General features: G+C 41.2%; 1 protein-coding gene across 1 annotated transcript in view; it reads left to right on the plus strand.

Annotated features, from left to right (window-relative positions):
* LOC117366910 (nuclear body protein SP140-like protein) overlaps positions 1-14,799 on the plus strand; it is a 219,978-nt gene that overhangs the window by 168,810 nt on the left and 36,369 nt on the right. The window contains exons 12-13 of the mRNA XM_033958923.1: positions 543-682; positions 7,668-7,733. Of these exons, the coding sequence (XP_033814814.1) occupies positions 543-682; positions 7,668-7,733 (206 nt within the window). The remainder of the gene's footprint in view (positions 1-542; positions 683-7,667; positions 7,734-14,799) is intronic.

The raw sequence follows: 14,799 nt of genomic DNA on the forward strand, positions 1-14,799 counted from the left end.
AAAAAAATTATTGAAGAAGTTCCTATTCTGTAAGATGGAATATGGGAATTAAGTTCTTATTTTAATTGTAAGTGCTGGTCGCTGATAGGCTCTGATTGTTGGATTTGTCTGTATTGTATGTAAAGTCATTTTAATTGTGTATGTTTTAGTTGTAACCCACTTTGTATAAAGCGGGATATAAGACAATAAACCATGAACCATAATGCAAGGTTTTTCATATGCCCCACAACCATCAGCCACCAGCCACTTTGCTTTCCTAGGTTTCAGGGCTATGAATTGCCCCAGCACTATTTCTACTTTGCAAGCGAGCAGCTATGAAGACGTATAGGTCATGCATGCTCAGCTCCTCTTTATTCCCTTGCTACTAGTTCACTCTACTAGGTTATCTTTATGTCTGCATGGTATGACCACTGTGAATCTTCTCCAGCCATGGGACCTTGGTGTAGACACATTTTTCACACTTGCCTTATGATGGCCTTATATTCCAAACATGCCATGCATGAGCTAATTGGTTTCTTCATTTTTAATGTGACTGTTCCCAGGAAGCTTTGGGAAGTGCATCCGTACGGAGAAGAAGTGGTGTACCCCCTGGGAGTTCTTAGAACTGGATGCTGAGATTGGTTTTGCCTCCTGGGACAAGGATATTCGTACCAAAGGCATTTCCCTATGTACCTTGATTGAGGTGTGTAATCCTACCAGGCTAAAAGATTAGGAAATTTATTTTCATTTACAGAGAATGCTGTATTGACTATGGGAAGTTTTTCTGCCAATGTACCTTGCAAAACATACAAAAATATAATATTTAAAGAAATGATACTACAAAATGCATCACACATTTGATAAAAATTTAGGTCATTTGAAAATTTAAGATCAACAAAAAGCATCCCATCAGAACCAATAATTAATAAATAATGAATAATAAAAAATAAAATAATTAATAGATGATGAAAATATTAAAATGAATTAAACAACATAGGAATATAATTTAACCCTCCCCCCCTTTTTTTTTTTTTTACAAAACTGCAGCGTGTTTTTTTTTAGCTCTGGTTGCGGTGGTAACAGCTCCAATGCTCATAGGAATTCTATGAGCTTCGGAGCTGTTACCACCTGAGAAATTGCCATGCTTCAGTTTGTCTGCATCAGAAGTTTAAAAATCTAATATTAAAAATAAATACAAATGTAAATCACTTTATAATAGTAAGATCTACATGAAATAATTATACAAAATCATAAAAGTTCATTCCTTAGTAATCATTACTACAAAAATAACTGGAACTTCTTCATTGCAATATGGATAGCTAATGGAAATAAAATATGATGGCAAAAGATATCTTACCCCCTTTTTACAAAGCAGCAGTATTCGCTCAGATGTCCATAGGGAATTAATGGATGCCAGAGTGTTTGCCGTACAACAGCTGCTAGTGTGTCTTTGTAAAAGAAGCCCTTAGTGGGAAAACCTAAAAGGAGCATGTGCTTACCACAGTCACAGCAAAAAATCTGATGCTGCTATAACAAAGTAAAAACACTGACTTCAAATATATTTAGTTCTATAAAGCAAAAATAGGGTATACAAAGATATGCAAATGTAATTTTATATTTTTTCTAATAAAAAGATGAAAAGGAAGACAAATGTATAACACTAGTATTTTTATAAATGAAAAAAAATAAATAAATACTTTTCATATATGAGTAGCCGCTGAAAAGTTCTCAGCCCACCTAAGACGAGAATGATGTGAAGCCATGAAACTTACGAGTTTTTCCACATTTTTCTTGACATTTTTCGTTTTGTTTCTTATCAATTAAATGAAAAGTGTGGAATAACTTGTAAATTTCATGACTCCATATCATTCTCTTCTTGGTTGGGCTAAGAACCTTTCAGTGGCCCCTCATAATATATTAGGTAATCTCAAAAGCTTAGGACTCCTTTTACAAAGCCACGCTAGCACGTGCTAAACCGCCAGCCAAGCTAGCCGCTACCACCTCCTCTTGAGCAGGTGGTAGTTTTTCGACCAGTGCGGGGGTTAGCGCATGATGAAAAGTTGCGTGATGAAAAGTTGCGTGATGAAAAGTTGCGTTAAACCCACTAGCGCGGCTTTGTAAAAGGAGCCCTTAAACTTTAGTATTCTTTCGAAGATTGGTAGTTATCACTGCTCATGCCTTATTTAAAGACCACTCAATGAAGATTCCATATAGAAATCACGATCTAAAACCAAATACAATGGTACCTCAGTTTACGAGTGCACCGGTTTGCGAGTGTTTTGCAAGACGAGCAAAACATTTGCAAAATCGGTGCCTCGGAAACCAAGCATGGCTCGATTTACGAGCACCCCCCCCCCCCGGCAATCCGGCACCCCCCCTGCCTCGAACCGGCACCCCCCCGCCACGATCCGCCCCCCCTCGACATGATTGGGCACCCCCCCGACACGATCCGACCCCCCCCGACACGATTGGGCACCCCCCCGCCGCTTCTTACCCTCATCTGGGCACTCTTGAAGATCGGCCCTCGGGCCTTGAGCATCTGAGCATGCTCAAGGCCTGCGAGTTCACGTTCTGAACGTGAACGTGAACTCGCAGGCCTTGAGCATGCTCAGATGCTCAAGGCCCAGCAGACGAGGAGTCCAATCTTCTAGAGTTCCCAGATGAGGGTAAGAAGCGGCGGGGGGGGTGCCCAATTGTGTCGGGGGGGGATGTCGGATCGTGTCGGGGAGGTGCCCAATCGTGTTGGGGGGTGATCGGATCGTGTCGGGGGGTGCCCAATTGTGTTGGGGGGGTCGGTTCGTGGCGGGGGGGTGTGCCGGTTCAAGGCAGGGGGGGTGCTGGATCGCAGGGGGGGGGGAACGCATCAAAGCGAGTTTCCATTATTTCCTATGGGGAAACTCGCTTTGATAAACGAGCATTTTGGATTACGAGCATGCTCCTGGAACGGATTATGCTCGTAATCCAAGGTACCACTGTAATATGTATTTTTACCATATTCTAGCATACCAAGGCATAATTTCATATCATTTTTTATCCTGAAAAGACAGGAAAGATAGGGGGAATTCAGTAAATGGCATCCAAAGCTATATTAAATATATCCAATTTTACCTGTTTTACACCAACAATCCTAATAACCAATGGCTTATGCTGGAATGTTGTAATTATTTTGTATTTTTTATGAAAACTGTTTTAAATATAAATATATATATATAGAGAAAGACTACCGACCTCAAGTGCTCGTGGTTATCTGTTGTTAGAAATGGTCTAAGCAGATAACCTATATGTAGACTATCACTGGTCTGAAGCGTCTCTTTTTTATTTTTTTATTATTCTTTTTGTGTCAGAAATAACTATGTAAATTACTATTTGTATAAAGTCTTGATCTATGAATAAATCTTCCCCTTTGAGAGCATTTAGGATTTCTTGTATTATTTATTTAATTATTCATTTTTACTCCTAATGGAGACCCATGATAAGTTCTAGACTAAATAAATTAGAAAAGTAACAGAAAAGGTTTTATGAGGAATTATTTTGAAAAGTTACTTCATTTTATTTTATAAGAAAAAAGAAGATTCTTTATTTTATTAGAGAACAGAGATTAAACTTGGCCTCATTATTATAATATTAACTTAAAACCCTTGGTATATATCTGAGTCTGTTGCCTACCTTTACTGCTGCTGTGGGTGTGTTCTAGCCATTGGTTAAAGCCTTCTAAGCTGCAAACAAAGGAAACGCTTCACTATACTGCTTTTAAATTGTTTTTTACGTCACATCCGGAATTAATTCAATGGAAGATCTTACTTAACTTACATACTGATGTCAAGATAGCATAGCAGGAAATTTAAATATATTTCCCCTTTCACGAATAACCAGCCGAAGTGAACCTCACTCTATGGGCTCCTTTTATTAAGCCGCGCTAGTGGGGTTAATGCACGTGACTTTTCATCACGCGTTAACCCCCGTGCTGGCCTGAAAACTATCACCTGCTCAAGGGAGGCGTTAGCAGCTAGCGCGGCTGGCAGTTTAGCATGTGGTATTACACACGTTAAACCGCTAGCACGGCTTGATAAAAGGAGCCCTATAGTTTGCTTAAAATATTTATGATTATTTAAGAATTTCTTTAAGATTTTCTATTTTCTTTTTTTTTAATAATCTTTATTCATTTTTAAAACTCATTTTGTACCTTAACATCATCAAATTCTAACTAGCATCAAATATGCCCCTCCCTTATACCCAACATTTATTCCTAAGCAAAAGAAATCATAAAATATTCCCCCCCCACACTCCACCCTGGACATGTATGAACAAAAGGGAAAAATTAATATGTATTCTCTGCAGTAATTTCAATCTTTACAGTATCTTGTTAATGGCTCACAAATAACCTGAAATTTCTTAAAATTTCCCTGCTACATGGCAATTACCCTTTCCATTTTAAATATGTGACACAAAGAGTTCCACCAAAAGCTATAATTCAGCCTATCCCAATTTTTCCAATTATTCGTAATCTGTTTTATGGCAACCCCTGTCATAATGAGCAGAAGCTTATTATTATTAGAGGATATTTAGCTTTTAGCCCTCATTGACATGCCAAACAATACAGTGTCATAGGATAATGCCACCGGATTATCTAACAAACTGTTTATTTGACCCCATATTGATTTCCAAAAAGCAAGTATCAATGGACAATAGAATAACAAGTGATCTAATGTCCCAGCTTCAAGATGACAGTGCCAGCATCTATTAGATTTTGATTTTTTTCTTTAAGATTTTCTAATGCACAGATGTAATCCGTGAAAGTTTATCATAATATCCATAACATGTTGGGGGTGATTAATCATCGTACTGGTAAAAACCTTTTACTTACATATTGGGATTTTTATTTATTTGATTTGCGTTGCTGAATATACTTTTTTTTAGAAAATAAATCTGCCAATTAACAGTCGTATTTAATCCTTTAGGTTGTAGACTAAGGGCTCTTTTTACTAAGCTGTGCTAGCGGTTTTAGCGCACGCTTAGCACGCGCTGCATTGCCACGCACGCTAGATGCTAATGCCACCAATGAGCTGGCATTAGTTCTTGGCATGTAGCGTGGAGTTGCCCTTCGCGCTAAAAACGCTAGCGTACCTTAGTAAAAGGAGCCCTATGTAAATGATATACCCACTTTTGTTCGCCTGTAATAGTTTTTTTCCCCTTAACTTTAAACTGATTTTAGATGAATTTATAAAATTCATACTACGCATTTCTTCTTACTTCTTTTATAGCTTTTGAAAAATCACAATACTCATTACTTGATGAAGCTCTGTAAACAATCATAGAGCGAAACGGAGATCTTCTGTCGCATTTCATCTATGCAGCTTGGTAGAGTAAAAACCAAGCTAAGTATCATGTAGAACTTATGATGGGTCTCCATTAGGAGTAAAAATGAATAATTGAAGAAATAATACAAGAAATCCTCAATGCTCCCAAAGGGGAAGATTTATTCATAGATCAGGACTTTATACAAGTAGTAATTTACATAGATATTTCTGACATATAAAGAATAATAAAAAAATAAAAGAGACGTTTCAGACCAGTGATCACCCACATATAGGTTATCTGCTTAGACCAGTTCTAATGGCAGATAACCACAAGCACTTGAGGTCGGTAGTCTCTCTCTCTCTATATATTTATATTTAAAACAGTTTTCATAAAAAACACAAAATAATTACAACAGGCTAATTCCAGCATAAGCCATTGGTTATTAGGATTGTTGGTGATCCAAAATTACATGCCAGGATATTCTGTGCTAAACCAGTATTCTATAAAGGGTGATCCGCGCCAAGCACCCTTTATAGATTACTGATTTAGCGCAGACTTCTCACCTAGCTTTGGACACCAGCATTTCACCTACCAAAAGCTAGCATAAGAACATAAGCAATGCCTCTGCTGGGTCAGACCAGAGGTCCATCGTGCCCAGCAGTCCGCACACGCGGCGGCGCAACAGGTCCAGGACCTGTGCAGAATCCTCTATCTATACCCTTCTATCCCCTTTTCCAGCAGGAAATTGTCCAATCCTTTCTTAAACCCCTGTACTGTACTCTGCCCTATTACGCCCTCTGGAAGCGCATTCCAGGTGTCCACCACTCGTTGGGTAAAGAAGAACTTCCTAGCATTCGTTTTAAATCTGTCCCCTTTCAACTTTTCCAAGTGTCCTCTTGTTCTTTTATTTTTCGAAAGTTTGAAGAATCTGTCCTTCTCTACTCTCTCTATGCCCTTCATGATCTTATAAGTCTCTATCATATCCCCTCTAAGTCTCCTCTTCTCCAGGGAAAAGAGACCCAGTTTCTCCAATCTCTCAGCGTATGAGAGGTTTTCCATCCCTTTTATCAAGCATGTCGCTCTCCTCTGAACCCTCTCGAGTAACGCCATATCCTTCCTAAGGTACGGAGACCAATATTGGACGCAGTATTCCAGATGCGGGCGCACCATCGCCCGATACAATGGCAGGATAACTTCTTTTGTCCTTGTTGTAATACCCTTCTTGATTATGCCTAGCATTCTATTTGCTTTCTTAGCGGCTGTTGCGCACTGTGCCGTCGGCTTCATTGTCATGTCCACCATTACCCCCAAGTCCCTTTCTTGGTTACTCTCATTCAATAATATCCCTCCCATCGTATAGTTGTACCTCGGGTTTCTGTTTCCAACATGCAATACTTTACATTTCTCAACGTTGAACTTCATCTGCCATCTCGCCGCCCATTCCCCCAATTTGTTCAAGTCCCTTTGCAATTCTTCACATTCCTCTTTAGTCCCAGCTCCACTAAATAGTTTTGTATCGTCCGCAAATTTTATTATCTCACACTTCGTGCCTGTTTCTAGATCATTTATGAATATATTAAATAGCAGCGGCCCGAGCACTGAGCCCTGCGGAACACCACTCGTGACCCTCATCCAGTCCGAGTAGTGGCCTTTCACCCCTACCCTCTGTTTCCTACCCGCCAACCAGTTTCTGATCCATCTATGTACGTCTCCGTCCACTCCATGGTTCTTCAGTTTCCGGAGTAGACGTTCGTGAGGCACCTTGTTGGTGCCCAATTTATGACAGTTGGGCATGCAAATGATGGTAGTTAATAACATTGTGCCTAACTCATGGGAATGTTCCCTGGTCTGCCCATAAATTTAGGCGTGCATTTTATAGACTAGCACCTAGGGCAGATGAGATCATAGCACCAATGTTACGCAATTAGCTCTAATTATTGATAGCTAGCACCTCATTATCTAACTGACACCTACATTTGGGTGTCCAAGTCTGAGTGACCAATATAGAATTTGGGGGATAGAGCATACCAAGTTTCCAAGTTTATTAAAAATTTGATAAAATTGCTTATCTTAGTTTGCTAAGCGAAATACAATTCTAAAAAAGAGGGGGAAAAAAATAAAAAGAAGTTAAAAAAAAAGAAAATCCCCCTAAATGACATGGGAAACTGAAGACAATAAAAATTTGTTAGCTGCACACCCGTGCTGAAGTTGAGCATTGCATATAGCATAGAGGTCCATATGTAAATTATCTTTTAAGAATCTATTCTGCATGGACAATCTCTGTTAAGAGATGATACACTATACACTAATAATTAGTCTTTTAAAGAGAGTGCCTGTATTGTTATTAATCTCTACAAACAGTTGTATAATCTTCAATTTTGTTGTTGTAGAAATCATATCTGAAACTCCATAAGGACACTTGTGTCTGTATGATCTGCACATCTGGTAATTCTTCGGTATGTGTTTTATCTATTCCTAAACTTTCCAAATACATTTGAGAAGTCTTCCTTTAATATGAAACTCTTCTTCTTGTGCAGCCAAGATAAATCTGTACTGACATTCAGTGATCCAGACTAGTGCTGTCCGATTCACGATTCAAATCGGTTCACCGATTCACTTCGGGTGAATCGATTCAAATCGGTTCAAAACAAAAAAAAACAAACGGCTTCCCTATTCGCCTGACTCTCCCCCCTCCCCCCCTAAAGCAGGAGCGGCAGCTGCCGCACCTGCTTTAGAAAGCGAGGGGGGAGGGTCAGTCGGGAAGTGCTGCTGTCGGCTTCCCCCCCCCCCGGCTTCCAGCTTCCGGCTCCCACCCCCTCGGCCTTCCGCTCCCCCCGTCCTCCCCGCATTGTTTACCTTCCAGCCGGAACAGCCTGCAAGCAAGCTCGCAGTGTTAGCAATCTTAGTACCGCTTCGGAGCTGGTTCCTCCGTCGCAGTCCCACCCCTCCTCTGACATCAGAGAAGGGGCGGGACAACGACGGAGAAACCATCTCCGAAGCGGTACTAAGATCACTAACACTGCGATCTTGCTTGCATGCTGTTCCAGCTGGAAGGTAAACAGTGCGGGGAAGCCAGGGGGGAAGTGGAAGGCCAGGGGGGGTGGAAGCCGGACGCTAGGGGGGGGGGAGTGAGCAGTCCTTCGGGGTGGGACAGGCAGGCAGGCAGGCCTTCAAAGGGGTGGGATAGGCTTTCAAGGGGGGGACAAGCCTTCAGGGGGGGAGGCAGGCCTTCAAAGGGGGGACAGGTCTTCAAGGGGGGGAACAGGCAGGCCTTCAGGGGTAGGATAGGTCTTCAAGGGGGGGACAGGCAGGCCTTCAGGGGTGGGATAGGTCTTCAAGGGGGGAGGCAGGCCTTCAAAGGGGGGACAGACCTTCAAGGGAGGACAGACCTTCAGGGGAGGGGGGCCCTGGTATAGAAGTACACGGAGGGAGGGAAGGTGGGGTTCAAAGAAATGTGCATATGCTGGACTTTGGGGAGGAAGAAATGGGTCTGAAAATAGAGGAGAGGGAGCGAGGGAGAGAGATGATGGACAATGGGATTTAGGGAGGGAAGGAACAGAAAGGGAGAGAAGTTGGACGCAAGGGATGGTGTGCAGGGGGGGGGTTAGAGATACTGGATAAGAGGGTAGTTGGGAAAAGAAAGGGAGAGATGGTGGACCCTGGGGTGGTGGAGAAGGAAGGAGAGATGCTGGATTAAAGGGTAGTTAAGAAAAGGTGGATCTGTGGAGGGAGACGAAAAAAAGGAAAGATGCCAGACCTCCTGGGGAGGGAAGAGAAACAGAAGGGGAGGACAGAGATGGAAGATGGATGGTTAGCAGGGAGAAAGAAGAAAGAAGGAGACCCTGGCAAGCAAGTTATCAGAAGACAACCAGAGCCTGAGACCAACAAAATTTGAATAATGACCAGACAACAAAAGGTAGAAAAACAAATTTTTTTTTCTGTTTTGTGATTACAATATGTCAGATTTGAAATGTGTATCCTGCCAGAGCTTGTGTTAGACCACAAACGTGAGCTAGGATTTAACAGAGCGAGGAAAAGTCAACATGGTTTGATAACAAGCCAACATGGTTTCTGCAGGGGGAGATCGTGCCTAACTAACTTATTGCACTTCTTCGAAGGAATTAACAAACGGATGGACAGAGGAGACCCCATAGACATCATATACCTTGATTTCCAAAAAGCCTTTGACTAGGTGCCTCACGAGCGTCTACTCTGGAACTGAAGAACCATGGGGTGGACGTAGACGTACATAGATGGATCAGAAACTGGTTGGCGGGTAGGAAACAGAGGGCAGGGGTGAAGGGCCACTACTCGGACTGGATGAGGGTCACGAGTGGTGTTCCGTAGAGCTCGGTGCTCGGGCCGCTGCTATTTAATATATTCATAAATGATCTAGAAACAGGGACGAAGTGTGAGATAATAAAATTTGCGGACGATACAAAACTATTTAGTGGAGCTGGGACTAAAGAGGAATGCGAAGAATTGCAAAGGGACTTGAACAAACTAGGGGACTGGGTGGCGAGATGGCAGATGAAGTTCAACGTTGAGAAATGTAAAGTATTGCATGTGGGAAGCAGAAACCCGAGGTACAACTATACGATGGGAGGGATGTTATTGAATGAGAGTACCCAAGAAAGGGACTTGGGGGTAATGGTGGACATGACAATGAAGCCGACGGCAGAGTGCGCAGCGGCCGCTAAGAAAGCAAATAGAATGCTAGGTATAATCAAGAAGGGTATTACAACCAGGACGAAAGAAGTTATCCTGCCGTTGTATCGGGCGATGGTGCGCCCACATCTGGAATACTGCGTCCAATATTGGTCGCCGTACCTTAAGAAGGATATGGCGTTACTCGAGAGGGTTCAGAGGAGAGCGACACGTCTGATAAAAGGGATGGAAAACCTCTCATATGCTGAGAGATTGGAGAAACTGGGTCTCTTTTCCCTGGAGAAGAGGAGACTTAGAAGGGGATATGATAGAGACTTTTAAGATCATAAACGGCATAGAGAGAGTAGAGATGGACAGATTCTTCAAACTTTTGAAAAATAAAAGAACAAGAGGGCATTCGGAAAAGTTGAAAGGGGACAGATTCAAAACGAATGCTAGGAAGTTCTTCTTTACCCAACGAGTGGTGGACACCTGGAATGCGCTTCCAGAGGGCGTAATAGGGCAGAGTACAGTACTGGGGTTTAAGAAAGGATTGGACAATTTCCTGCTGGAAAAGGGGATAGAAGGGTATAAATAGAGGATTACTGCACAAGTCCTGGACCTGTTGGGCCGCCGCATGAGCGGACTGCTGGGCATGATGGACCTCAGATCTGACCCAGCAGAGGCATTGCTTATGTTCTTATGTTTTTATGTCTTCTTTGTTTATTTTGTTTACACCACTGCACCAGTATGGTTAGGAGAAGGCAAAGGGGGTGAAGAGGCTGTAAAATAAACCCACCAGGATGTTTGAAAAAAAACAAAAACAAAAAAACAACAACACCCAATTGGGCATCGAATTGAATCGAATCGAAAAACCAATTCAATAGGCTGAATCGAATCGAAATTTTTTTTCCTGAATCTGGCAGCACTAATCCAGACTAAGGGGCCTTTTAAATAAGCTGTGGTTAAATTTGCAGTTACCACATGGCTAACACCAGAATTACTGTAGAACAGTGGTCTCAAACTCAAACCCTTTGCCGGGCCACATTTTGGATTTGTAGGTACTTGGAGGGCCTCAGATAAAATTGTTAATGTCTTATTAAAGAAATGACAAAGGTAAAACTCTTTATAGTTTATAAATCTTTCCTTTTGGCTAAGTCTTAATAATAATATTGTAATTTATATCTAAAGAGACATATGTTTTATTTTACTTTTGTGATTATGATAAACATACCAAGGGCCTCAAAATAGTACCTGGCGGGCCACATGTGGCCCCCGGGCCACAAGTTTGAGACCACTGCTGTAGAGTATGTGAAAAAGCATTGCAATAAATGCAAGGGGCATGGCCACCATCTGCCTGTATTTACCACCTAGGGCAGATGATTACCACAGAAGAAGTAGTGATACCTGGAAGCAATTGAATGAGGTTATACTCTCTTGTGTGACTGTGCTTTCCTAAGCAGATGAAGTTCTCTTCTTTTAACAGTTGTTTTATTGTGTACTGCCTTGAACTTCATAGATTTGGGCCCTCTTTTACAAAGGCACGCTAAGCATTTTAGTGCGATTTAGCGCATGCTAAATCAATGTGTGCGCTAACCACTAACACGTCCATAGGATAACATGCACGCTTTAGCATTTAGCACATGTTTAGCACACGCTAATATTTAGCGGCGCTAAAAATCTTAGCGCACCTTTGTAAAAGAGGGGGTTAGTGGTATATCAAGAGTTAATAAACTGTGATTACTTTGTGCATGCATCTGCTCAAGGCACCACATTTGAGCACCTATTTTTGGGTGACCCATATGGTATCCGGAGGTGTGTGTCCAAAGTTGCCCTGGTAATTAATTTTGGTCAGGCAATTAGCAGGCCTAAATCACCTCCAAAACATGGGGTTGTAAATGCAAAGCAAGAATGCTGTGTTGAGTACATGTACATTCAGTTTAGATTCTGGAGCATTGCCTTTTTTTTCAGGGGGGGGGGATGAGCTCATGGATTGGACAATCCATGAGCTCAAGATAGAGCCATCTATGAAAATTATCAGATTTCAATCACATATTAAGATTAATTTATTGTGCAAGTTGGAATTTAAGCGAATGCTCTGCACACATTGGGAAGTATCTGAAGATTATATATGTTGTAAACAATTCAGTAACTAAACTAAACTTAACTAAACTAAAACTTAGTTTTATAGACTGAGTCATCAACCAAGAGGAGCTCGACTCGGTTTACAATAATGTAAAACATAATACATAACACTCTCTTTACCTGTACGTAAAAATAAGAACATACAATTTGGGAGGCTAAACCTTACAACAAGTATTAAAATTGACTTTGAATCCTGATTCCTGATTTCCTAAAAAAACCCACTTTGTTCCTTTGGTACATACTATGCTATGCTAGTCTAAAGGTCCATCAAATCCAGAATACTGTTTCCAACAGTGGCCAATCCAGTACCTGGTATAATCCCCCAAAGTAAATAAAATCCATGTTGTCTTCTCCCAGGGATAAGCAGGAACTGACAAGTTTATCTATATATCTTTACATTGGATATTCAGCACAATCAGTTATTCAGTCAATTTTTTCCAGGAACAGCTGGCTGAATATCAGCAGTTTTGTAGCGTGGAGCAATAGCCTAAATACATTACAGATTTCTATTCCGCCATTACCTTTCGGTTCAAAGCGGATTACAAAAAGAGTTATGGAAGAAGGGTTACAACGTTAGATCAGAGAAGGTTTCCAAGAGAGAGAAAAGTAGGATCTGGGGTTAGGGAGGGGATGGTAAGAGGGGGGTTAAGCTTTATCATGGTATTAAATAGTCTAGTGACATGAGAACTAGGAAACCAAGTTTGATTCCCGCAGCAGCTACTTGTGACTCTGGGCAAATCACTTAACCCTCCATTTCCCTAAGTGCAAAATAAGTATATAATATGCATATGGTTTAGCTTGCTGCATACCCTGAACCTTAAACCAGTTCATCATATCTTGTTTATCTGTATGAAGAATTTGCCTTTAGCCACCCATCTATTTATCCCAACTTGCCTTTGTACTACCCTTCTTGGATGGTCCATTTTGTCTTTATCTGCTGTCATGCTTCTATGTTCCTATCAAGAAAGTGTGGGACAGATCTCTTAAGGAGGGGAGGAGATAGTGGGTGCTGCAGATGGGCCTTTATCTGCCATCATGTTTCTGTTTCCGTTTCCCTTCTATATATCTGTGCTTGGCTCCTTGGCTACATGATAAGCTGCATTGTAGAAAAGCATTAACAACATGGCTTTGTTAGTTGAATGTTCTAATGCGTGCTTATTAGGTGTTTCATTGGTTATTATGCTGACATCATATTATATCTGTTATTTGGACATGTTCTTCCATGCTGTCTCTGGTGGTATTGTTTGTATTGTACTGATATTTTATCATATTTCTGTTATATAATTGTTCTACCGTTTTGTTAAATATGTATATTTTGATACTGTTTCATGTTAGTCCTATTTGGTTTAAATTTGCCATTTCCCAAGTTTACCTCATTTATGTTTTTATGTTTATATTTGGTCATTTTCCTATTGTTATGCTGTTAACAAAATTGTAAATTTTATGTTAAATTGACTGTGCTATACAAAACTTAGCGTGAATCTCTTCATAAAGGCAATCAATAAATCCCAACAAATAAATAAAATGTAAACTGCTTTGACTGTATTCACAAAAAGGTGGTACAGTATATCAAATCCTATCCCCTATATGATAAACCTATAGGGACCAATATTCAGTATTCAATATTCAGGCTCTGGGCTGCTTAAATCACCAATCAGTGGCTAAATGCTGATATTCAGCGGCAGTAAGCCGGGCAGTGCCACTGAATATTGGTTCTGACCAGCCCAAATAAAGAGGGCTGGTCAAGGGCAGTGCTAGGGAGGAGCTTATGTGAGCTCTGTCGATATTAAGCCAGGGCCATGTGAATTTAGGACAGTTCAAAAGCTGATCTACCTTTGCCTGCTCATCCTATGTGGACCCCGGCTGAATATTGGGCTGGGGCCCACATAAGTAATTTTTCTTTTTTCTTTTCCCCCAAAAACCCCCATGTCCTCTCCAGCCCCCCCCCCCACCACCCCAGCTACCATCCTCCATGCACATATGCTAAGTTTCGCACATGCATGAAAACTAAGCCTCTGCGAGTGAGGGAGTGGCCTATGATTGAAGCCTACAAAATCGTAAGTGGAGTAGAATAGAGACAAGTGGATTGATTTTTCACTGCATCAAAAATTACAAAGACTAGGGGACACTCTATGGAGTTACAGGGAAATACTTTTAAAACCAATTGGAGGAAAAAAATTTTCACTCAGAGAATAGTTAAACTCTGGAATGCATTGCCAGAGGTTGTGGTAAGAGTGGATAGCGTAGCTGGTTTTAAGAAAGGTCTGGACAATTTCCTTGGGAAAAGTCCACTTGTACCTATTCTACTTCACTCAGGATTTTGTAGACTTCAATTATATCTCCCCTCAGCCGTCTCTTTTCCAAGCTGAAGAGCCCTAACCTTTTTAGCTTTCTTCATACAAGCAGAGTTCCATCCCCTTTGCCATCTTGGTCGCTCTTCTTTGAACCTTTTCTAGTGCCACTATATCTTTCTTGAGATAAGGAGACCAGAATTGAATGCAATACTCCAGATGAAGTCACACCATGGTGCAATACAGGGGCATTATAACATTCTTAGTCTTATTAACCATCCCTTTTTTAAATAATTCCTAGCATCCTGTTTGCTTTTTTGGCCACCATCGCACATTAGGTGGAAAGCTTCATCGTATTGTCTACGATGATACCCAGATTCTTTTCTTGGGCGCTAATCCCCAAGGTGAACCCTAGCATCCGGTAACTGTGATTCAGGTT

This window comes from Geotrypetes seraphini, chromosome 9 (genome assembly GCF_902459505.1).
Source record: "Geotrypetes seraphini chromosome 9, aGeoSer1.1, whole genome shotgun sequence".
NCBI classification, from domain to species: domain Eukaryota; kingdom Metazoa; phylum Chordata; class Amphibia; order Gymnophiona; family Dermophiidae; genus Geotrypetes; species Geotrypetes seraphini.